The 26,992-nt window shown below is 32.9% G+C and overlaps 1 protein-coding gene across 1 annotated transcript; it reads left to right on the top strand.

Annotated features, from left to right (window-relative positions):
* The first annotated feature begins 18,721 nt into the window (after nucleotides 1-18,721).
* LOC127120559 (FCS-Like Zinc finger 2) lies at nucleotides 18,722-20,109 on the top strand. Its single transcript, XM_051051029.1, has 2 exons — nucleotides 18,722-19,236; nucleotides 19,358-20,109. The coding sequence occupies exons 1-2, from the start codon at nucleotides 18,923-18,925 to the stop codon at nucleotides 19,539-19,541; spliced, it is 498 nt and encodes a 165-aa protein (XP_050906986.1). The 5' UTR covers nucleotides 18,722-18,922; the 3' UTR covers nucleotides 19,542-20,109.
* The last annotated feature ends 6,883 nt before the right edge of the window (nucleotides 20,110-26,992 follow it).

Below are 26,992 nucleotides of genomic sequence, written 5' to 3'. Positions count from 1 at the left end.
TACGAGCCTCCACATCAGAGAAAGAAAAAGGAAGAATGATGCATGGCATGGATGTTTAGAGTTAGTTGGGTCCCGGAAATGGATAAGGGGCATGCTAAGGATTATAATTTGAAGGACACACCCTTTTGAGTTTAGGGTGTAAGTGGTCGAGCTGAACGACCTTAAACAAAGCACTTTGTGGGAGGCAACCCATGTTTTTTTTGCAATAGTTTGTTTCTTTTTGTTTTATTTCTTTTTTAGTTAATAAAAAGCTTGCAAGAACAAAGCAAGACAAGTACCAAATTGTTGGAAAAGCTGAGAAAAATTGTTCGTGGAATCGTGCCCGAAAGAAAACCCAAGAAAGAAACTCCCACCATAGAAAAAAATAGAGGGTTGCTACAAACACTCATATCAGATTCTACGAGTCGTAGCTGCCTCAAGTCCAAAACCCTAAAAACACCACATCTCCATATCGGAAACAGAGCCCTGCTACGCGCGACTGTAGCACGTGTTACGGGCCTTAGTAGGGCATGTATAGGGAGATCAATTTTTTTTTGAATTTTTGAAATTCAAATCTTTGTTACGACCCCATACACCTCCATTTAAGCCAATCATCACCCATTATCTGTCTTTAAAACAGTAAAACTGACTTTCTAACCATCATTACCATCATTCATTCTCTTTCCGAATCTCTCATCTTCCCCAAATTCTCCAAACCTCTTCCAAACCTTCACAAAAACTCCATTGTACCAAAACACAAAGCCTTCACCTTTAACCTCATACTACCTCCAACCAGCAAACCACCTTTACAAAAACTTAATTATCTTTCATCTCCATTCTACTTTCGGGCACAAATTTCCCAAAATCTTCACCTGAAAAATTTCTCAAAGTTTCATCCATCAATGGGACCTAAGAGAATTGATAAGGGAAAATAAGTGGCTGAGTCATCAAGGCCTTGCAAGAGAGGAAGCATTCATTCGTCCAACCCTTAGAACATCGTCTTTGAAGATGATTCACAAGTTAAGCGATACTCCATACTCATCAAGCGGAAGATCACTCCATCAAGATACATATGCGAAAGCACTCTTACTACTCTTGGCCTTAAAGTCGAAATTGATAAGATGTTTCACTCAATTGGTTTAATTGATTTCATATGAAGGGAAATGCCTTAAAGTCGAAAGCACGCTTACTACTCTTGGACTTTAAGTTGAAAAAGAAGTATATCGGTGGAACGAGATACTACTACGGTACTCTCAAGTTCTGTCTATTTAACCAAAACCAACAATTGTGTGTAGAAGAATTAGGGCATATCCTCCAATTGTGCATCTATGGGTCATGAGATTTCCCTAAGGAGTTTGATGCTAAGAGATTTTGGTTTTGTATTTTTGGCGACCGCTTTTATACTGCGGTAGGGGGCTAGGGCCTTCACTATCTAATATTCATGCTTCCGATATGCACAAAAGGCGCTTGTCTACACCTTGTTCAGACAAGGTGATAGCACCAGAATGACTAACCAAAGGGACCTCTTTTTCTTGCATTGCATGACCATTAATGGAATTCTTAATGTCGCCGCCTTTACAGAATATTATCTGGGTAAGGTTGCTCGAGCAGCCACCAAAGACATTTCAGCGGGGGTATGATTACCCAAATTGCCGAGTTCCTTAGTTTTGAGTTCAATTTGGCCTAGGATGTTGTTGAGGGGAAGAGTAACGTTAATATGGAATCCTTGGTTCATCAAGGGATGATTTATATGGACGGAAGCACCTATACAGTGATGATCCGAAACAAGTTCATTCTTAAATTACCTAATCCAATAAAGGTAAAAATTGATGTTTCAAATAATTAGATTTACCAAGAGGGTGTCCCATCTTCGGATAACTCATCAGAGGAAGAGGGTGAACCCAATAATTCTAACCATCCTACAGATACCATAATGGAGGAGGATATTGTCCCTCCATCCATATTTCCCACCCAATACGAAGCGGGTGCTTCAAATGCAAATCAAGATAGGTGCGAGTGGGTCCAATCGAAGATCCATGGAATGAAGGTGGAATAAAATATGAAAGGAGTGGTCTTGTATGATGTCTAAGCAATTATGCAACAACTCATATTGTGGTTCCCACCTTCCGAGTGAGGTTATTGTGAGTTTACTCCCACTTTCTTGCACTAAAACATTGAGGACAATGTTTGGTTTAAGTTTGGGGGTGTATTTCTTTACTTTCATTGCATTTTTATTTCTTGCATTTTTATGTTCATGTTTCTTTCTTGTTTTTCGCTATTTCTAGCTTATTTGTTTCAATAAGACCACTTTGTAGTAGTTTTTCCCAAACTAGGACCGTACAACTTTTTATATGATAAGCTTCAATTGTGGGGAAACATGAAAGTGTATAGTGTTTGAGGGAAGAAAGGCTAGGACTATGAACATTGGCAAAGTTTGTAAACTTAGGTATTATCCAACATGTAGATTTGTGCCATAGTACTTGGCTTTTGAAAAGTACCCCCTTATTAATTCAAAGTGACAGTCAGACATAATTTACACTCGTGTACATGTATGATTGGTTGGGAAACAATAATCTTGGGCACCTAAATGATGAAAAGACAATAAAAAGGAAATCACTTTCTAAGTTGGGTAACCCTCACCCAATTATTTAACCTAACGGTGGTTGAATCCTCAAAGTGTCATCCCAAAGTGGACCACTAAACACCAAAGTGCGTAAATTCATCGGAAATAAACAAAAATAATAATAAAAAGGTGCCTAAAGCAAAATTCTCGAGCAGTCTTGTGTATGCGGAGACAAAAATAAATAAATTACCTTAATATTGATTGTACGAATGAAAGGGGGAGGGGAAAATCAGAAAAAAGAGACTTAATCCCAAAGCATAGTTGGACAGGTGTCCAAAAGGGAGACTTAGGTCCATGGATCTACCACGGTTAGTGCTCTTGTGAATACCTTTGTTGTCAAGTGACTACCAAGAGAACTAGGCCTAGCTAATCAGAAAATAGACTCACGTATAAGTACTTTTGACCTCACTTTTGTATGCTTTATCATGATGTTAACCGCTTGATCCAAAAACTTATAAATGCAAGTTTTGTTGCTTGAGGACAAGCAACAGTCTAAGTTTGGGGGAGTTTGATAAGTGGTATTCGTATCATTATTTCTAGTCATTTTCTCTTAGTATTTTATATCATTTTGTTCGGTTTATTTTCAATTACCATATTTTATGCTTTGGTTTATGCATTATTGCTATTTGTAGTGCCTAATGAGCATCCAAGAGAAAGAGGTTCAAAGACAAGCAAAACAAGGCGAAATGACAGAAAACAATTTTCCCATAGTAAAACCAAGGAGCTACTATGGCCACCCGTTGCAACAATACACCATGGGAGCCCCCATTGCTCATCTCCCATACAAAGAACAGATACCTGTTACGGCATCCCCTAACAGCTGTTATGGGCCATAGCAGGGAGGCAACAAAGATTTGACTTATTTCCAAATTTAAACCGATTATCTTTTATTGTGGCTCTTATTCAATATTAGATATGTTACAAATCTGAATAATAGTCATTTAACCAAATATTTTGTGTACTTTATATTTTTCTCTATAAAACTCATAGTCTGTTATGAGTTTTAGGTTCCCAATTTTTATTCAAAAAGTTTCTAGTATTATTTGTCTTCTTTTTTCTTTGTAACTCAAGTCTCCAAGGGAGCAATTGTGGATCAAAACTTAATCATAATTCAGGTTTTCTTATTCATTCATCTTCAATTGTTCATATATTTTAACTATTTGATATGAATATGATGTTGATCACCGATTTGATTACGTTTGGCCTCACCATGAGTGAGTAGTTCATTAGGGACTAGCGATTATGTGGATTATCGTATGACCTCTTGTATGATCCATCATGATCGATTGCGAGAATTTTAGTTTAAACTTAGTTTATAATCTGAGTTCATGCATTCCAACTTTGTTATGAAAGTAAGTGCTGCTCAGGCATCAACTGTAGTCTGAAAGGATATGTGTCGATACCGAAGCGCGAAATTTTAAACAACCTTGTCCAAAACAGCGAAAGCGCTTGGGCGAATTTGAGAAAACATATAGATGAGCAAAAAAATGAATCATCAAAGAATAATCCGGTCGTGCGAAAGTAGACTAATTATTCTCGTCGATAGGGCATTGCGTTGGAGAAAGCAAGTATTGCCCATATTTATCTATTTTCTATAATTTATGCGGAATTCTCGTAATATAAATGACATGGATTGTGCAATTGTGTTAGAGTATTAACCGTAACCCTAAGTATTATTTTCCCTAATTTAGAGATAAATGATTATTCAAATAATATGTTTTCAATAGTGATTTTTCTTCTAAGTTGTTTTACCCCAAAATCCATATTTTCGATTTCTCTAGATATACACCGATATGACAAAATTTGGTACTTGAGTCATTGGTCTATGTGGTTCAATATCTATTTATTACTTCACACAACTCTACAGTTGCGACTGCATCAATACTCAACCTCCCAAACAACACTTTCCATTCATCCATGCAAACCATAACTTGAAAGATCTTCTCAATCTTCTGAAGCTAACTCTGGACACCATCAGGATCGTAACTCTGAACAAGGTTGCTTCTGATTGCATTGAGAAAAAGGCTTGATAGGTGAAAGAGTGATCAAATGTTATGTATGCCTTGAAAGCTCTAAAAGATAAGGTGGTTGGTCTGAGGTGGACGCTTCATGACTCTTTTCAGTAGGCAATAGGAGTCATGCTTGAAGTTTGCGAGCGAGTGGTGGAATATGAAAGAAGGTTTTGCCCCAATGCTTTGATTTCTGCCGAGGCGCTGAACCCGTTTAAGTATGCTTATGGGGTGAATTAGGGAGGTGATCTCGGTGTCTTGACTTCAAATTCTATGTCTTGATTTTCCTTTTGCTTATATTACTTATTTCTTGCAACCTTACCCAGACTTTTGTGCCTTGGGTGTAATAATTTTTTATTTTTAACAAAATATTTTACCTTGATGTTTGTAGTATTGTTAACTTTAGAGCTTTGTGTCGGCTTTTGCTTTATCAATATCATTGTAACTTTGAGGCTAGTTTTTCTATCCTTTAAAGTATTTTATTTAATTGAGTTTAACACTGACTACTGGTGTCCATCGGCAACGGTGGGATACTTGTTGTGGGCATGTAGCCTTTATTGTTTTGCTTTATGAAAGAAATAATGAACTTGATTATAATGATATGGTGAGGGTGCCTCCATATTTTTCTTGCTTTTGCAACTTAGTGCGCCCAATAATGTAATCTACCATTCTTGGTTGCTATACGTGTCTGCCGTATTAAGCGTTTGTTGTTGCAATGTATTGATTGGTATATCACATTTTGAAAAATGCTTGTGTTTCCCTGGGCGAGGCTTGGGATCAGCGATGTCTACGTCATGTGTAGTCATGTTACAGAGGATTACTCCTCGACCAAGGGTGGAATCCTCATCCTTTCCTCCCAAGTGTAAAATCCTAAACCTCACACATAATTTTAATGCATAATGTAGTTAAAAATACGACTACTAGGGTGTCACACACATCAAAATTAATCATGCTCTGTAACACGGGTTACAAAACTCATCACACAACACATGTCATCATCTGCTCACCTTCACTTAGGGTATCACTGCACCAGAATCAATCAAACAATGCATAATTGCAATGCAAGGTATAAAATCTCATACCTTCAAACTTCATAATGCAATAACAAATATCATGGTGTTCACATCATCATGACTTAAACCTCATTGAAAACACAATGACAAAAGAAGTTAAAACAAAACATTCACAACCCGATGTTACATTGACCAAAGTAAGACCATACTAAAAGAAACAAAAAATACATGAAGCCACTCTGAGATTTACCTTCAACTTATGCAACAAAGCTACTCCTGAGTATCTGCACGATGCTCATCTAAAGGCAACATTCAAACAGAAGGGGGTGAGGATACACTTAAATAATCAACAGTGAAAAACAAGTGAAAGTAAGTTATTGCATAATACCAACATACACAATGCTCAATCAACACCAACACATAAAGTATTCTCATCCAATAACACATCATCAACAATCAACACAATGCAACACTTTTATAATACACTCAACACCGACTCGACATGCATGTGGTACCAAATATGAACACTCAGGTTGATCTTACTCCATGATTCCCACCATAGGATCTATTCCCTTTTGGAACTGGAGCACACCAAAAACCGCTACCATCACCCTAGGTAACGATTCACTAATTCCCCATAATAGGAATTAGCTACTCACACTCGATCCATTACCATAGGATCGAGGCTCACCAAAACTGGATCGAGGTCCGTACACCATGATGCATGACTCTCAAATAACATGAAACTAACACATCAAGTTTCACCATAAAGGATTCCCTTACACCCATCTCATCATTCAAGTATCACATCATTCTTCATGCAATCATCAATCCATGTCGTAATGTTATTAACATCAACAAACAATAGCAACTCATCACAGATTATTACATGACATTCATTTTTATCACGTTACCCATGAATAACAGTACATCATCATATTCATTATAATGATTCACTAAATAACTAGACAAATCATCGTAAAGCTTTCTACGGTTGATAATTGACTACTATGAGTGTAACTTAGCCTTAGGAAGCCTATAAGCCCTTCTGAAATACGCTAGAAAGGTTTCGTGCTGTAAAAGTAAGTTTTTAAGTAAAAAACTAGTTTATGTGTTGACACATATGATCCATTGGTCGACACATAGAAGATTTTTTTTGCCTATGTGTCGACACATATGATTACAGGTCACAACATGTGCTGCATTTTTAAAGCCTGTACATTCTGACTCATATGTCGCTTGCATGTGTCGACTCATGAACTTCATAGGTCAACACATGACATTTATAGGCCGACAAGTGAAATTTATAGATCGACACATGACCTTCATAGGATGACACATGACCTTCATAGGTCGACACATACTGCAAAATTTTCCAAAAAATCAGCTTTTTGACCATCTAAACACTCCCAAATGTACCAAAAAGTCATACCACAAAAATCCTTAAAAAACTCATTTTTTATGGTTATAACTTCCTAATTCATCATCTTACTTATAGATTTTAAGAGCCAACATCATGTTACAACACATCATCAAACATCATCATCTTTAAATCATCAAGAACACAATCAAGGTTAAAAACCTTCAAAACCTCAATCAATAGCATATAATGATTAACAACATCAAAACAATATATTCACACATATAATACACAAATTTCATCCTAATTCATCTTACAATCAAAAGTGGTAACATAACATCATAATTTAGATCTACAATACCCAATCCTAAGGAGGTTAAGGGTTCCTCCATCTACCCCACATGTTCTAACATCCATTAAAGAAGCACATCTCCCCCTTAATTGATTTACAGCCAAAAGCCCCTTTGATTTCATAGAGTTTTTAAATCTTAAGCCTTTGTTCTTCCTCTTTGCCTCTTTTGATCCAACTTCCAAAAAAAACATTTTCTGACTCTCTAGGTTCTCAAATCACTATTTTGTTCCAAGACTTCTTTCCTTCCAAAATAGACTCTTCCTATAATACCCCCATCTTAACATTGTAATCCCCATTCTATTCTCCATACCTTCCTTATTCCTAACCTTCCTAACCTTGACCCTACTTCTTCTACACATCTAATTTTCCTCATTACTTTAATTATAAAATAAAGATAAATATTATTCCAAAATTTATTAAAACTCTTAATGATTCTAAACATAAAGTCCCAACTCATACTCTCCATATACCTCTATTTCAAGGGCACTTACCCCACAACTATATCATACACAATTTAACATGTCAACAATTTGAATAAAATCTTAAATAATTCGATTAAATAAAATAATTGAACTCAAGGTGTTACAACTCTCCCTCACTTAGAATAATTTTCGCCCTAAAAAATTACCTGAAGGAAATAGAATCAGATGCTACTCTCTCATTTGACTCTCCTGATCTTAAGTATTGTTCCCACCAGCCAGTCCTCCCTTCACTACCTTCACCAAGGCAATTTCCTTATCATGCAACTGCTTCACTTCTCGATCCTCTATCTGCATGGGTGATGTTTCCATAGACATGGCGGCATACTCAACAATCGTCATGTTCCATTGCTTAAGCTCAAGAAATTCAATCTCCCTCTTGCTATGCACATCTTCAGGAAAGTACATCTCCAGGAATTACACCATAAACATAGCCCAAGTGATCTCAACACCAACAACTTCTAGTGTCTTGTGAGTGTTATCCCACCAGTCTTCAGCTTCCTCAGACAACATGTGAGTATCGAACACAACTTTCTGTTCTTCAGTACAAGCCATTACTCGGGAGATCTTCTCGATATCTTTGAGCCACACCTGAGCACCCTTCAGATCACATATGCCCTTGAATGTCAATGGATTATTCCTCTGGAATTTTCCCAAACCGCATAACTCATCACCTGCCTGATTCTGTTGGCCATGTAGTGCCTGAGCGACTAACTTTAAAGCATCATGAATATCGCGATTATTTCTTCCAGCCATTCTGCATATCATCAGATAAGCATTAGAAGAAACAATGCATCGATAATGTAAACACACATGTGGCATACAAGAGACTTGACTACATCATAAAACCTGGGCGGACATACCGGCCTACTCTAATACCACTAATGTAACATCCTAAACCCTGCACGTCACTTTAACACATAATTTAATTAAAAATACGACTACTGGGGTGTCACACACATCAAAATCAATCATGCTCCGTAACACGGGTTACAAAACTCATCACACAAAACCTATCATCGCCTGCTCACCTTCACTTAGGGTATCATTGCAACATAATCAATTAAACAATTTATAATTGCATTTCAAGGTATAAAATCTCATAACTTCAAACTTCATAATGCAATAACTTTAAACCTCGCCGAAAAAAATGGCAAAAGAAGTTAAAACAAATAGTTCCCAGCCCATTGTTACATTGACAAGAGCAATACACTACTAAAAGAAACAACAACTATGGGAATCCACTCCAAGAGCTACCTTTCACTTATGTAGCAAAACCACTTCTGAGTAGTTCATGAAGCCCATGTAAAGGCAACATTCAAACAAAAGGGATGAGAATACACTTTAATAATCAACAGTGAAAAACAAGTGAAAGTAAATTATTATGCAATATCAACATACACAATGCTCAATCAACACTAACACACCAAGTATTCTCATCCAATAAGACATCATCAACAATGTAACACAATGCAACACTTATGCAATGCACTCAACACCGACTCAACATGCATGTGGCTCCAAATATGAACACTCAAGTTCATCTCACTCCATGATCCCCACCATAGAATCGATTCCCTCTTAGAACCGGAGCACACCAAAAATCTCTACCATCACCCTAGGTATCGCTTCATTAATTCCCTATAATAGGAATTAGCTACCGTATTTAACCCATCGCCATAGGATCGAGGCTCATCAAAACTGGACCGATGTTCGTACACCATAATGCATGACTCTCAAGTAACATGGAATTAACACATCAAGTTTCACCATAAAGGATTCCCTTACACCCATATCATCATTCAAGTATCACATCATTCTTCCTGCAATTGTCAATTCATGTTATAATGTTATTAATATCAACAAACAATAACAACTCATCATACATTATTACATGGCATTCATTCATATGATGTTACCCACGAATAACAGTACATCATCACATTAATCATAATGGTTCACTAAATAACCAAAGTCGTAAACCTCTCTATGATTGACAATTGACTACTGTGAGTGTAACTTAGCCTTAGGAATCCTATAAGCCCTTTTGAAATACGTTAGAAAAGGTTCCGTGCTAAAAAATTAAGTTTTCTAAGCGAAAAAGTAATCTATGTGTCGACACATAAGATCCATAGGTCGACACATAGAAGATTTTTTTTGCCCATGTATCGACACATACGATTATAGGTATGCACATGTATTGCGTTTTTAAAGCCTGTACATTCTGACACATGTGTCGCTTGCATGTGTCGACTCATGACCTTCATAGGTCGACACATGACATTTATAGGTCGACATATGACCTTCATAGGTTGACACATGACCTTTATAGGTCGATACATACTGCGAAAATTTCCAAAAATCAGCTTTTTGACCATCTAAACACTCCCAGATGCACCTAAAACTCATACCACGAAAACCCATCAATAAAACTCATTTTTTTATGGTTATAGCTTCCAAATTAATTATCTTACTAAAAGTTTTCAAGAGCCAACATCATGTTACAACACATCATCGTCTTTAAATCATCAAGAACACAATCAAGGTTAAAAGCCTTCAAAACCTCAATCAATAGCATATCATGATTAACAACATATACACACATATAATACATACATTTCACCCAAGTTCATCATACAATAAAAAGCGATAACACATCATCAGAATTTAGATCTACAATACCCAATCCTAAGGAGGTTAAGGGTCCCTCCTTCTACCCCACGTGTTCTAACACCCATTAAAGAAGCACATATCTCCCCTTACCTGATTTCTAGCCAAAAACCCCTTTAATTTCACAAAGTTCTTCAACCTTAAGCATTTCTTATTTCCTTTTTGTCTCTTTTGATCCAACTCCCAAAAAACATGTTCTGACTCTTTAGGTTATCAAATCTCTATTTTATTCCAATAACTTTTTTCTTCCAAAATAGACTCTTCCTATAATACCCTCAAACTTACCATTGTAATCCCCATTCTATCCTCCATACCTTCCTCATTCCCAACCTTTCCCCCACTTTTTCAACACATCTAATTTTCCTCATTATTTTAATTATAAAATAAAGATCAATATTATTCTAAAATTCATTAAAACTCTAAATAATTCTAAACACCAAGGCCTAACTCATACTCTCCATATACCTCTATTTCAAGGACACTTACCCCACAACTACATCATACACAATTTAACATGCCAACAATTCGAATAAAACCTTAAAAAATTCGATTAAATCAAATAATTAAACTTGAGGCTTGGATCGGATCGAGGAAGACATCTCTGAGCTCTACCACCTACGTCGTTGGATTGGCTATATCCGAGGTATGCACTAAAAGTGTGTTTAATAAGCCTCAAAAGCGAGGTGTGAATTTGAGTTGTATCATAATTGCATAAATCCGTTAATTCTATATCGAATATGCATTTGGGCATGGAATATGCTTAAGCCGTATCAGAATTACATAAATGCATTAAGTATGTATCAGATATATATATTCATGCTGACAGTATGTTATAAGCCGTATCAGAATCACATAGATGCATTAAGCCTGTATCGGAGACTCAATAGGCAGGAATACGCGTAAGTCATATCAGAATTGCAGAAGTGTGTTAAGTCTGTATCGAAAATGTATTCACACGCTTTATCTTTGTTCTCCTATTTCAGGCTTTCTAATAGAAAGAGACAAAGAAGCACACAACAAAGGATATATATATATATATATATAGTCATATCAGAATTGCAGAAGTGTGTTAAGTCTGTATCGAAAATGTATTCATACGCTTTATCTTTGTTCTCCTATTTCAGGCTTTCTAATAGAAAGAGACAAAGAAGCACACAACAAAGGATATATATATATATATATATATATATATATATATATATATATATATATATATATATATATATAATGAATTGAATTCGTTACAAATAAATAAATAACCGCTAAGGTGGATAACCCTCGACGGTGACCTCTAAATGGCAGAACAATGTTTTGGGTCTTCAATTGTTTCCCTTTATTGAGGCTCTAGGTTAACTGTACTTTGTTATTTGATGCGTCTTTGTTGGTCGGACGATGTCCTAGGTGTCTCTCCTTGTACTTGATGACTGATATATGTTGTGTGGTCAACTACTTAGGGGAGTATAATTTGATGTCGACCATTGATTTTTGGGCTCTTCAGAATGCTCTATCCAATTCTTCAACGGGTTGCTTCCTGATCGACTGGGTCAAGATTTCCAGACTTCCTTCATGCATCAATGCATGTATCTACCTCAAGTAGATTCTGGGTGCTTATTTGGTGAATATGTGGTATCCCTATGATGAGACCCAATGTTTGATCGACACCTGAGGCTGAGGTTAACTATGAACTAACGGTATTCGGGCGCCATTAACTATGAACTTGTTGTATCCTTTTGGTGTCGACACCGTAATCATCTGGGCAGCGATGCAAAGTGTGGGTGTAGCCATGTTCGATGATGGATTATGAGGCTTCGGCCCGACCTTGATGGAATTTGTCTTAAGACCCATGCGTAACTCTAGATCTGGATTTGTAATCCTTTCTTCCACTATTATATGGATTTCTTGAGGAAATCAGAGACCTTGACAGCGAGGAATTGAGGTGAAAATGGCGATTGACCGAGTCGACTGCGATAGATCTTTGTGCTTACTAATGAATGCTCTCGATTTTGAGATCTGAAAGATATTTGAGTGACGATACTGAAAAGCATACGTAAATTTTCCGAAATTGTTATAATCGAAGGCTGAATGTGTTTTTGATTCGGTAGTTTAAGGAGGCCATGACTTGGTAAATCAGAAACTGGATTTGAAATCATGGAAATCATAAAAATCAAAAGTCAATCCTACAGACGGCGCCACCTTTCCATTTGGGAGCCAAAAATGGATGTTCTAACTTCACGAAGGAACCATAAATGAATAAAGTTGGATAATAGTTAATCTTGAAAGGTGGATTCGATCTTCTTTATAGTGGCATGGGGATGGACCTGTAAGGTTAGTACTCCAACGCCTAAGTCAGCTCAAGATTCAAGATAAGTATAGTAAATTGAAGATCATATATTGTGTACCTTTTCATAGCATGTGAATTATGTTTATATATTGGGCCGATAAAGTGGATTTGAGATGGATTTGACCTTGGTCAATTAGATCTTTTTGTCGGTCCAGAACAATAACAAATTCTAAATATTTTGGAAATCAAAATGTAAAATAAAGTAAATTCTAAAGTTAGTCAACAATATCACAAATTCAATAAGTTATAACAATACAATATAATAGGTTTCAAAATATTTTTGAATATGGGGGAGGGGAAACACTTTTTTTCTTCTTTCTTTCATTTTTTATATTTTTTTGTTTCCTCACCCAAAACGACGCCATTTTGACGAGTTAAAAAATAAACATAAAAAGATCAACCATTCAGCGAACCGACTGGGTCACACTGGTTTTCACTAGGTTTATTGCAACTACGATTTTATGACCTTACCAGACCACTCTACCCTTTATATTCTAGTCCGGTCAGTCTGAGCCCGGTTCTAAAACACCTTGTAGAAATTTTTTCCATATGATCCTTCAGGGTGCGCCATATGAATCCTCCCACCTTGGGAGCAAGTCTATAGGATAATGCCATCTTCATCCCTAAATCTAGATAATTTCACGCTTTCACATAAAGCACCCACCTTCCTTTTGCTTAGGATACAAAATGCTATAGTCCTCAACTTCACACTTCTTGAATGATTTAGGCACCATCATTAGCTTCGTAGTGTATGAGAAAACATAAAGGAAAAGGAAGTCATTATCACCATCACACACACTATCAGAACTACTAGTGCCCTCGTAACTCCCAAAACACCTATTTCTAAAAGCCTATAGTCAATTGATATATCCTTCCGCTCAAAGATCTTCATGCAACACAAGTACATTTCTACCCACTCTCTACTATTCGAGGGCTCTATCACATTACCACACTCATTTAAATTCCTAATGATAGTCATTCTTAGGAAAGGAAAATGAAAAGAGAAGGTTATGCATGTAGATGGGAACAATCGAACTGAATGAGAAAATATGAAAAAGTTTGAAGAATATTTGTTTTGAGAAGTAAAGAACTTGGAAGCAATGTAAAGGAAAAATAGTCTAATGTCTATAGTTCTAAATTGTTAAGCCTAGGACAAGTAGGAAATGATCATTCCTACACGTGTAGGCAAAGGGTGTTAATTAACCTCAATGCCTCTGATGCGTGCAAAAAGAGTAATTATTTGTCGCGGCGTAAAAAATACACGAGCATATAAATGCTCAAAATCAACAAGAGTCGCCACCAAAATTTTATTTTTAAAGGGAAACATCGATAAAACCCTTATAGAACAAAAACATGGTTATCATAACCAAATTCAGGTTCGGGGATCGATTATGCAAGGGAAAGGTATTAGTACCTATCACATCTGTTGTATTCAACGGGAACCATTTATTTAGTTTTATGAATAAATGTGTTAGTGTTAAAGTTTTCCTTTTGCATTTCTTATGATTATTGCGTGTTATTTACAAAGATAAATGAGGGGGGGGGGGGGGGGGGGGGGGAATTAGATTTTTTATTAGGGTGTTTGTCAAGATGTTGAACCTTGCTCCTATGTATCCTCTGGTGTGACGAGGAATTCAAAGCTATGTAGTTCTAGGTAGAAAATGGTTGTGGGTTGATTGTTTTTAGAGAGTGATGCTTAGATCGCATTGAGCGGTTAAACATTGCTTATTGCTCGCGCTTGGAGGCTGAAGTTTTTGTTTGTTTTGCATCGAATGAGTAAAGCAATACTCATTTGTAAAAAGATTTGAGATTTGATTGCACATGGGAAAACAAATGAGTGTGATTGGTTGTGTTTGATTTTAGGTGGAAGACGAGTAGTCGGCTCAAACAAAATGTACACTAAGCCTCTGATACTCGAGAAACAAACGAATGTACATTCTCCCATTCCTTTTTTAATCCAAATTTTATTAAAGGTCTTAAAATGTTTTGATTAAACTTGAAGAGAAACTTGATGTATATCAAGTGTTTGATTTGTATTTGTTTGAAATTGATTTGAAAAGTTTTTGATTTGATGGTAAAGTGGTTTTGAATTTGATGAAGGAGTGATGCAATGCTTTTTGTTTTGAAAATACACTTGATGTTGATCAAGTGTTTGATTTTATTAAAAAAGATTGATTTTAATGGTGATTGATTTTATTTTATTTTCAAGTTCTTTTTTTAAAACAATTATCACCTAAACAAATAACCAATAAAAATAAAAGCATATGATGAAAAGAATGAGGATGCACTATCAATACAATGGGGGAGTGAGAGTAAAAACCTTAAATGAGCTTAAGGCCCACTATGCGAGAAAATAGTAAAAAAAAAATAACAATAAAGGAGGTCCAAGCATAAAATGAGGTGTGGAACAAAAAAAAGAAAACAAATGGGCCTAGGGTCCTAAATATAATAAAAAAGAAACAAAAGGAAAATAAATGAGGGTGTTGTGAGCAATCACGGGTTGCACGAAGCAGCTGGAACTCGCGTGGGCCCCATGCCTACTCATCTTCCTTACGGCCACACGTAGGATAAGAGAAATCCAACAACGTAAAAAAGCAATAATACCAACTTTGGCAAAATGTAAAAAATGAAAATGTTCCTGGATTTGGACAAATAAAAATGCAAAATCGATCTATAAATCGTCACGAACATGATTCCATAATCAAAACGCATCAATTGGCAACTTTTTTTTTTGAAATTTGAATTAAGGTGAATTCTAAAATGACATTTGGGTGGATAGATCTGGCCATAACTTTGTTTTAGATAAAAAATAATTATGGAATCATGTTTAGAATGATCTTGTGAATCAATTAGAGTATTTATTTGCTTGAAACATAGTTGATTTGCGAAATCTGAGTTTGTGTTCTTGAGTATTCAAGAACACTCATGAACATTCATCACTCAATTTTTCGAAAATTCAAATTTCAAGTAATTTTGTTGAATTGATTGATGGATATGAAACATATCAAGTGCATAAGTTAGTTAATGCAAATAAAACAAGTAAAAAGCAAGAATCAAAGCTTACCGACGCGAAAAAATCTCAAGAATACGAAGAACACCAATGAGTTTTTCGACAAATAAGCCTGGATTTTGATCAAGCTCCAACAAGACTCACTTTCCAAAGAATTTTACAGATTCAGACTCTTTGTAACTTCATTTTCCTCAATTTAGCATTATTTCACATTTTCGACAACTTTTTCAAAATCAAGCTCAAGATGGATTTGCACAAATTCGAGTTTTGTGTGTGGTTTTTGGTAGGGATTATGTTGGTGATGATGTTGTGCAATGGTTCAAAGGAAATAGACGAATATTGAATCAAGTTGGGAAGGTTTTTGCTCAAATTCAAAGTTTCTTCGAGATGAAGAAACTTGAACTTTGAAGATGGATTTGTTGCAGAATTTTGACTAGGCTAGTAGTGAATTGTTGTTGGTTTAATGGTGATTGAATTGGTTTGAAAGTTTGTGTTAAATTGTAGATTGTTGATAATAATGATGGATTTAAGTTGTTAGTGGTGAATTGGAGGTTAATGAAGATGAATAAGTGGTGTTTTGTATGATATTGATTTTTTTCTTATGAAAATCACACGTGTAAAAATTGTACACGCTAGCGAGGGGCGAGCTTCACAACGAGACCATTAGTTGTATGAATTAGGTGATAGACCGTCCTATTGGGTTCGGGCCGCCCGAAGTAGCCTTCACTTGCCCAATAGTGGGTGATGACGTGTGACCATACATAAACGACTAATGAGAGTCCATGAAAGAAATGAGTTTCCTCCACGATTCTAGAGAGACTAAGTTTTCTTTTAGTCACATTTTTAGGTTATGAAGTTAAGGTGAATCACTTTCTGGCTCTCTAACTCAAACCCGATGAACTTTTGTCTATATTTGATTTTTAGAATTAGAGAGGATCTCCAACTTCTTTCAAATAAATAGTAGATAAAACTTATTCGAACACAGAATTAACCCTAGTCAGAATATCATAAACATCACTAACAACCTATAAATACACATTTATAAATCTCATTTTTTTTTTCATTCTTGGTTTTATCCCCCACTGAATTTTTTATCTAAGATTTTTATTTTTTTATACAATCTTTAATAATAATTTTATTAACCTAAACAAAGTTAAAGAAGTAAAAAGGTGATTGTAAAGATTAAATTAATTTAGTAAGATAGGTGTGGTTAGTTGCGCATAGATTTGATGAATGTGGGGGCAGGTAGCTGTGGACCCATTAACTAGCTCCTGAGAATTAGAAGTGTAGTGTAGGACATGGGCGGTGCTACCGTTACTCTTACGCGCACTGCTTCTGTTTCGAACTCAATTTTGACGTGGAGAGGACAAGGAAGAGAGAACAACATGTGTTGTTTCCTCCAAACTGGACCCTACCACTTCATAAAGTTCAACTCACAGATCTCTCCCTTTTTTCCCATTTATGTCCTTTTTATTCTCTTCAAACCACAAAAATGCCATACCCTTCCAATTCCAATTAGCATACATTTTTTCTTTAAACTTCACTAAAATACTTTATATTAATTAATTTTATCCATATTAAAAAATAATATTTGTTTATACAGAGAAAATACGATTAATAAAAAATAGTCAATTAATTTTCTGTTCTATTTATATAATTTTATTCACAAAATCCAAATTAAATTAAATTTCTTAGAAATGAGCTAATTTGATTGATTTTAATGAGTAGGTTATTTTTATAAAATTTTAAACTTTATTTAAAAAATTTAATTAAAAATAATTTAAAATAATTTTTAAAAACAAGAAAAATAACAATAAAATTTAATACTCAATATCGCAAAAGTCAAAACATAATAACAAGTAAGTAAATTTAATTATTTGCATTTAACATTCAAATTTATCCTATCATACATATATTTTAAAATTACATGTTAATTTTTTTTCAAATATTGAGAATTTTAAAAAAATTAAATGCTTAACTTTAAGAATATTTGAACTTTCTTTTTTAAATATCAGATTAAAATGCATTTAACACTGCCTTTTAAATATATTAAATATTTTAACACTCATAAAGACTCATCGTATTAATTTTTATTATTAGCTTTTTCTCTTTATTTCTCTTTTAATTTTTATTTTATTTTTAATTTCACTTTTTAATTGTAAAGTTATCTTATAAAGAAAAACACAATTGATATAAATAAGTTTTTAAATCTTTTATCTGTAAATCTCAAAATTTGAATTTAATCTTTAAACTATTTTTAAAAAATTATTGCTATTTTATTTATAGATAAAATTTGTTATCCCTATATTTCAATTATTTATCTTATTTTTTATCTAATCATTGATTTTCTTTGTTTTAAGTTATTTATCTTATTGTTTTTATCAAATCATTCATTTTCTTTGTTTTAAATTATTTATCTTTCTAAAATATTAAAATAATATTTAATATACCTTCATTCATTATAATTTAATTCTTCTAACTATTCTATCAATTACTACAACTGAAGTTAATAAATAAAATTAATTATTATTTTTAAACTGTGTAAAACTAAACTAAACTAAACTAAAGTAATTAATTACTACTACAATAATATTTAGTTTAGTTTAGTTTTACACAGTTTAAAAATAATAATTAATTTTTATGATTAATGGTAATTGCGTAATTTATTTACGTAATTAATTACTACTACAATAATATTTAGTTTAGTTTAGTTTAGTTTACTTTCAATGATTAATGGTAATTGCGTAATTTCCTCCATCTCCAGTGGCACAATTATTTAGTTTTAGTGGGTGGCCCTTCAATTATACATAAAATTCTATAAAAGTCACAAACTAAAAAAATAAATATTAAAAAAATTAATTTTAAGCCAATGGATTCACTAGGACGGATTCTTATAAGTTGTAACTTGCCGCTGTTTATAGCCTCTCTCTCAATTCCACATACATTAAGCTTTCACCTACCACTTTATATAAACCCATTCCTTCTTTCTTTTTTCCTCTCCATTTCCATTTCTCTCTATTTTCTCTCCCATCAAACCAAACACATTATTCTCTTCTTTTTCTCTTTCCCCAACGCAAATTCCATCCATGGCTGGTTCTTCTCAACGACACTGTTTCTTGGAAGAAAACGACGATGGCTTGGCTTCAATCGCCGACATCGAACCGGGATATTCCGGTCATAATCATAACCATAATCATTCTGCTTACCAACACGGTTACGTTTCCAGAACTTCAGGTTACGCCACTTTCTATAATAACAGAGATCTAAGAAACAACGTTTATTCACCTAGATCTGGTAGATTTTACGATGCGAGATTCGAAGATCATCAACCTCACTTTCTGGAAGCTTGTTTCCTTTGCAAGAAGCCTCTCGGAAACAACAAAGATATCTTCATGTACAGGTAATTAATTTATCAATTAATTGATTAATTTTCCTAATTAGTAAATTTGAAACCCTAATTGAATAGATTAATTGATTTTCTGTTTAGATTTTGATTAGATCTGTTTTTTTTGTGATTGCAGAGGGGACACACCTTTTTGTAGTGAAGAGTGTAGACATGAACAAATTGAGATAGATGAAGCGAAAGAGAAGAATCGGAACTTTTCTTCTTCAATGGCGTTGAGAAATAAAGAACAGAGAAAATCGGTTTCACCAAACAAGGCGCAAGATTACTCGTTTCGCACAGGGACGGTTGCTGCTGCTTAATATAATTAGAAGTTGAATTGAAATTGAAACTGGAAGTTATAGTTTCAAATTTCAAAATAGGGTTAAAAAAGGGAAATTAGGGTTATATAAAAGGAAGAAAAAAAGTTGAACTGTGTTCTGCAAAAAAAAAAAAGTGGAAGTTAAGTTCTAACTTTGAAGTTTAGTTTCCTTTTACCACGGAGAAGGGTTATGAACAAAGAGAGAAGTGATTCTGAAAAAAGTGATTTTTGGGCAGGAAGCTATGTATATGGTAAAATATGGTTTCGGAGGTTTTCTGCTTGTGGGATCCTCTCTATGAAATTGACCCTTTTTTGTTTTGTTTTGTTTTATATATGTTATGAGTTTTTTTTATTATTTGGTTATGTAATGTGTATCAAAGTTTAAAAATGAAAAAACTTGATACGAACATAATTTTTTTTCTTGGGTTTATTTTTCGGTTTTTGTGCGAGATTAAAGAGTGTTTTAGTAGATTTTAAATCTTTAATTAGCTGCTATTGTGGCCTACAAGCTGCAGGAGGAGGAACATTGTGGAATATTGGATGAATATAAAATTTTGAAGTGGGAAACAGACACGTATTCTTATTTTTAAGAATCAATCAATCAATAATTTGTCAAAAATATCAGTGTCAATATCATAGCATTAAATTATAAATAAAATACTGTTGAGGATATTTTAAATGAAATTGGAAAAAAATGTTTTCAGTTTTTATTGATCTGTATTTTTCATAGATTTTGTAAAATTTGAGAGTAAAGGATGTAAAATAGAACTGCTATGCATAAGAAGTTAATTTTAATACTTTATCATTTTATTTTGTTGGTTCTAAGCTTTTATTAAATGATATTGAGTTTTATAATCACGAATAAATGGGTCTCTCACAGCACATAGCAGATTCGAGATTGTTCAAGTATTTGAAAAGAGGAAACAGAAGATAGAGTGTTCTACACAAACAATCATTTAATAAATTTTTGCTGACGAATATTAATACAGACAAGGTATGGTCCAAATTGGACATTAAGGGGCCATGTGTTATAGATAAATCAATATTAAAGAAATAAATATAATAAAAATATAAAAAATTATATATTCCTTTGCCTTTCTTTTTAAATGTTATTTTTTTATTATTATAAAAAATTAAAAATTAAAAATTGTTTTTATTTTTTAAATAATAATTATCTTTTTTTATTTTACGCTTAATTATTATTTTTTCTCTATAATAAATAATTAAAGATAATTTTGATAAATAATTAGAGATAATTTTGATAAAATAAGTAAATTTTGAAATGACATTTAAAAAGAAATAATTTTTTTAAAATAATATTTAAAAAGAAATATATAAAATAATTATGTTGAATTTCTCCGAATAATAAATTGAATTTGAAAAGTCGCTCGTTAATAGTAAACAAGTCACGTCACGTTAGTGTCATCTCTCATCCACAACTAACTTATTATGAGTTTCGTGCATATTGCATAAATATCTTTGAAGATAGATTTCATATTTAAGAAGTACTCTCCTCAACACTGCGTAAATATCTCTTTGAAGATAGACTTCACATTTAAGAAGTACTCTCCTTAACAGAGCTGGCACACCCCTTTCGGAACTAATCAATTTAATAGTGTTTACAAAGACGACTCGAGTCATATACGAGGGACAAGAACGGTATGATTTTGTCTTTCAATTTGGTGTGTTAATCTAAATAAAAATGAGATAATTTATGAAGATAAAATATTCAATAATATTAGGTGATCATAATGTTCGGCTAGAAGTCAATTATGTTTTATTGAACAAAGATATTAGACCAAATACTTTAGAGGTTATGGATTGAAAGAGAAATTGGGAGGTTTGAATGTTATGGATTGAAAAAGAAGTGATCTTGAAATTGATGATTAAGTCACATAATATACAACATTATGAGCTTAATCAATCCTTCTCTATTTAACCATATATAAAATAGAGGTTACATCAAAAATATTATCGATTCTATTATCATTATTCGAAAAGATAAATTCTAATTTTGAAGAATGTCTCCTCATTTTGTTCTTCCTATCTTTCGATTCTCCCTAGTCACAAAAGTAAGGAGATAGACTTGTTCCCTTCTTCCGTAGCATACGTGGTGATCTGGTTGTTACTTATGGACCAACACTAGAGGAATGACGCCTGACGTTCTCAAATATCTCCATTGAAAGCTAACACCTTCGTGGATTCAAGCATCAAGGTATATATTCTTATATTTTATATGGTTCATATTGATATATGCATAATAATCTTGGAGTTAGATGTAAAGAATGAGTAGATTCTTGAAATTTCGGTAGCAGAGCCTCTTACATATATGTTAATATGATTTATAAGATGCTAAATTGTTCATAATTTTATTCAATAAGAAATATATTCTTGAATTAGTATGCATGATTAAAATGATGATTTTAATTAACCAGAGTTATATATATATATATATATATATATATATATATATATATATATATATATATATATATATATATGGGTCGAGATCAAATGTCACCAAAATGTCAAACTTAGTAACATAATGCATCTGATAACTCTTCATCTTAAGTTTATATAACAAAATCCACAATTAGATTTAAAGTTATCATCTTATTTTAAAGAGAATGATAAAAGTTAACGATTTTCATGAAGTTCTGTTAGACGTTAGTTTTTATGTATCTTGTTGATATATGAAATGATTTCCGATTGATATTAAATTTTTTAAACATGATCTATATGTTAATAGATTTCAATCCAACAGTGGATTTTGTTATATGAATATGCGGTAAAGAGTTATCACATGTGTCTTGTTATTAAGTTTGACATCTTTGTGTCATTTGATCCCGACTCTCTCTCTCTCTCTCTCTCTCTCTCTCTCTCTCTCTCTCTCTCTCTCTCTCTCTCTCTCTCTCTCTCTCTCTCTCTCTCTCTCTCTCTCTCTCTCTCTCTCTCTCTCTCTCTCTCTCTCTCTCTCTCTCTCTCTCTCTCTCTCTCTCTTATATATATATATATATATATATATATATATATATATATATATATATATGATTGTTATATTGTATTAAAAAAACTTTTGATTAATTGTTAATTATAAAATTTTAAAGATATATGTATGAAACTTTGTTGCTTGAATTTGTGTGTATGTTTTTATTTTATGCTTATTATACGTATAAGATCATCAATTTAAAACAACACTTAAAATATTTGATTTTATTTATTGTAAAATTCAATAATTTATGTTAAATTTGATGAATTTATGTATAAAAATGTTTTGTGAAAAATATTTAAAATTCTTGTATTGAAATTAATTGAATTGAAAATACAAGAAAATTGAAAAAAATCAAGTATTCAAATAAGGCATATTAAAGATATTTTTTTTATAATTAATCTGGTCTCATGATAAATTTGTAATTGATCTAGAATTATGATGGTTTTTAATATGATGTTTAATTCTATATTTTAGTTTTGATCATAACATTCGATTAGTAAAGGTTATCACTCATTAATCAAGAATTACAAGAGTAGTAATTAGTAAAGGAGTTTGCTTACATTTCAACTTGTTTTTGAGGAGCGGCCAAAGGCCACTTAGAAACATATTTGTTAGGGTCTTAGAATCAGTTGTTCAAAATGGACAAGTTGTTCAAAATGGACAAATTTAAAATTGGATTGAGTGTGTGATTTTTTAATTTTAAATCGTTTAAAATTTGTTAAAAGTTGTTTTGATAAATGTAATAATGTTACATATCTTCTATTGTAGATATCATGTCTGGTAACAATAACAATAATTCACTATTTAACTTGCGCATAATCCTTGAGAATGATAAGTTGAATGACAATAACTTCCTTGATTGGGAAAGGAATCTAAGAATTGTTATTAGATCCGAAGGTCGAGAGGATGCTCTTGAAACCCCAATCCCGATTGCAACCTCTACTTATACTGATGAGGAAATGGTCACTCGTAAGATCGTTAAGGATATGTCGGTAATCGTTACTTGCCTAATGCTCGATGTAACATCCCAAATTCAATTAATTAATTTAATTTAATTATGTAGAATTTTATTCAATTATTTGGTGTTGGTGTGCCTTTAAAATTAAATTATTTAATTACATGTGTTGTTGGAGTGTAGTGGTAATGGTAGGGTGTGATGAACATGCAGATGATAAGAGGTCTTCTGATCACGTGTCACTACCTTCACTTAGTGTAGCTGACCGACATCGTCTACAGATGATAACAACCGTTATGGATGACCTCATGGGTTTGATAAAATCAGATTGTGAGATTTATACTTTGGCATCACATGCAGCACACATAGTCTGTGTGGGAGTTGTGTATATTATTATTATTATTATGACTCAGACATTTACATCATACAATTTATTAGATAATACTTTATCGATTTTATTATTATGTGATTAACATAACTTAACACTTGACAATTAACATAACCAGAGCTGTCAAAATGGGTCTGACCCATCAGACCGGCCCACAAGTCCTATATTTTAGCATAGGTCTGGTCGTAAAAAAACCTTAAAAAACATGACCATGTATTTTTGGGCCATCCCACCGGACCTATATTTTTCTTGTGTCAGGTCAAGCCGACCAAGTGGATTTTAGGCCGCCCCATTAAAAAATCATAAAATAATTTTAGTTGAATTTGGGGAAACTAGATTGAGCAAGAAATGATTGTGAGATAAAGAGAAAATTTGATAAGTGGAGATAATATTTAGTTACTCTCTACTTTTACATATATATTTTTGTGGTATTCACACACACACACACACATATATATATATATATATATATATATATATATATATATATATATATATATATATATATGAATGTTGATTTGATAAATATTTTAAACACCACTTAACTAAGTTTATGATTACTCTATACTTATGTTATATAGCTTTTGTCAATTACATCCCTTTTTATAAAATTAAATTTTTAATATTGAAATATGGATCGGGCTGCCCCATCGAGTCGTATGGCTCATTAAAAATTGGGTCGAGCTCATTTTTGGTAGCCCGTTAAGTCATTGGGTCGACCCACTTTGGTCTACTTTACGTTTTGGCCCATCGGGATGGGTTGGGTCGGGCCGACCTATTTAACAGTTTTAAACATAACTTGACACATGACAATTAACATAACTTAACATAGACAATTATATAACTTAACAAAACAATAATAAACAATAAAACTTAGACATTATTAGATGATTATGGACGTTTCAATGTCTTGATTATATCGACGACAAATCTAATTGTCGCATCAAATTCGACCGGCCTCTTTATTTGCCTATAATGATATGTTCTCTGCATACCTTTAAATCTCTTGTGATATAAGCCAAGTTGTGTGTGACCTAAGCCCAAAGATAGTTAGGGTTTAAGGTATTTTATATTTGTTACTTAGTAGTCAAGTCGTTGTATGTATATAGATACTTTGTAATTCAGTTTTGTAACACAATCATAATTCAATAATATTAATCTTTATTCTCATTCTTTCTCTCCTCACTAAAAGTGTTTCACGCACTAATTTTGAACGTGTTTTGAAAGTTGTGTTGTTGTGTAGATCACAAACCATTTGGTTGTGATAAGATTTCTAAGAACAATAAACACTACATAACGTTCCAAACACTGTTGATCGTACACTAAATGTTTGACAAATATCTTGACTTAAGTTTTTGTGTGCTTTGATCATTGGAGATATACTTTTCATATTCTATTGTATTCAACTAATTATGATTAGTTGTTGTTTATTGACTTGGGGATTATTATCATTACATTGACATTTCTACGCATATCTGAGTTTTTTTGATAGTAGGTTCTTAGACGATTTTTTATTTGAGAAATTTTTGAAACTTGCTTCCGCGCTATAAACTTTTTCAAAACTAATTTTGGTTCAAATTTTAACTTGTGGTATATTCATCAAATTAACTTGCTTCCTCACTATAAGTGTTTCACGCACTAACAAAATCTTTATCAGTCTTCAACTCAATGTTGTTGTATTTCACAGTTCCTTCAGTATCAATCCATGGGGCACGAAACTCAATCCTACCCACCTTTCTATTCTCGGTGTGGGGTAACAGATTGTCCAATGAGGATCTCAGAACTGCGAGACTGATGGTGTCCTCGAGTAGCCGAAAATCAACAAGAGGTTTCATACTATTGAAAGATACAACTGTCATCAAAGAATATTAAGACACTCTAAGATATTTTTTAATAACACATGATCCCTATCTATTTATACAAGTTTAAATTCATTATGGACAACACACAATTATGAGTACAATCATAGTCGTACAAATTGTTGGCAAAATCTCAACCGTTGAAAATTACACTACCAGATATTTTGAAGTCCAACTAAAAATCCAGTAAATGCATGAGCTTTTTTAAAAATTGGTGATTTTACACTACCAGATTATTCAATGCTTTGGAAAAATCCATTAAACCCTGGTGTTTTTTAAAAAAATGGTATGTTTTTCCACCTATATATATATATATATATATATATATATATATATATATATATATATATATATATATATATATATATATATATATAATATATATATATATATATATATATATATATATATATATATATATATATATTTTTTTTTTTTAAATTGGTGAAAATGCATACCGGCTTTTTAAAATACATTACCAAATTTTTCTATTCATACTGATTTTTTAACTTGTATTACCGAATTTTTTGAGCGCTTATTTTGTAAACATTTGACGAAGGTATTTTAAATATGGTTAATGCTAACATGTGCCCCAAGGGCACAAGTTAATGTTACATATATAGAAATATTCTCTTGAAATACGTGTATTTGATTTTTTCAAATTTAAAATTTTGTTTCATTCCACAAAAAATTTATAATAGTAGTAACCTTAATTTGTGCCCCAAGGGCATAAGTTAGCAAAACCCTTTAAATATTATAAAGAATTGTGGGGTGTCACCTAGTTTTGTGAAGAAATGTTTTTTTTTTAGTAAAATATAAGTGGGCTAATGGGTTGGAGTCTAATTCCTCTTTCTTGTCATCCCTTTTAGAGTATTTATACTGTTATATCATTTTGTAAAAATTGGATTTATTTGAAATTTATCTGTTTTTATCGGAAGTTTTTAGTTTGTATCGAAATTTTTCGAACTTTCCATTTTTTACCAAACTTTTTCGAATTTTCCGGTAAAAAAAAGACTATTTTTGGAAAAGATTTGAAGAATATTGGAATTTTAAAAAAAAAGCGGACAATGCAGTTGACCTAGGAAGAAAACTTGCAAACATTGGTACAAGAAGCTCATGACTTGATCATCCAAATCTTACTGAGGTTGCCGGTAATATCAACTTCAGATTATCCTCCAGTACACTTGGAGTATTTCTCATTGAAAGCTAATACATGGAAAGAAGTTGAGTGTCCTCACTTCCCTTATTCCTTTAAAGC

This window comes from Lathyrus oleraceus, chromosome 2 (assembly GCF_024323335.1).
Source record: "Lathyrus oleraceus cultivar Zhongwan6 chromosome 2, CAAS_Psat_ZW6_1.0, whole genome shotgun sequence".
Lineage (NCBI taxonomy): Eukaryota > Viridiplantae > Streptophyta > Magnoliopsida > Fabales > Fabaceae > Lathyrus > Lathyrus oleraceus.
Note: the sequence above shows the minus strand (reverse complement) of the source record. Positions and strands in the feature narration are given on the sequence as shown.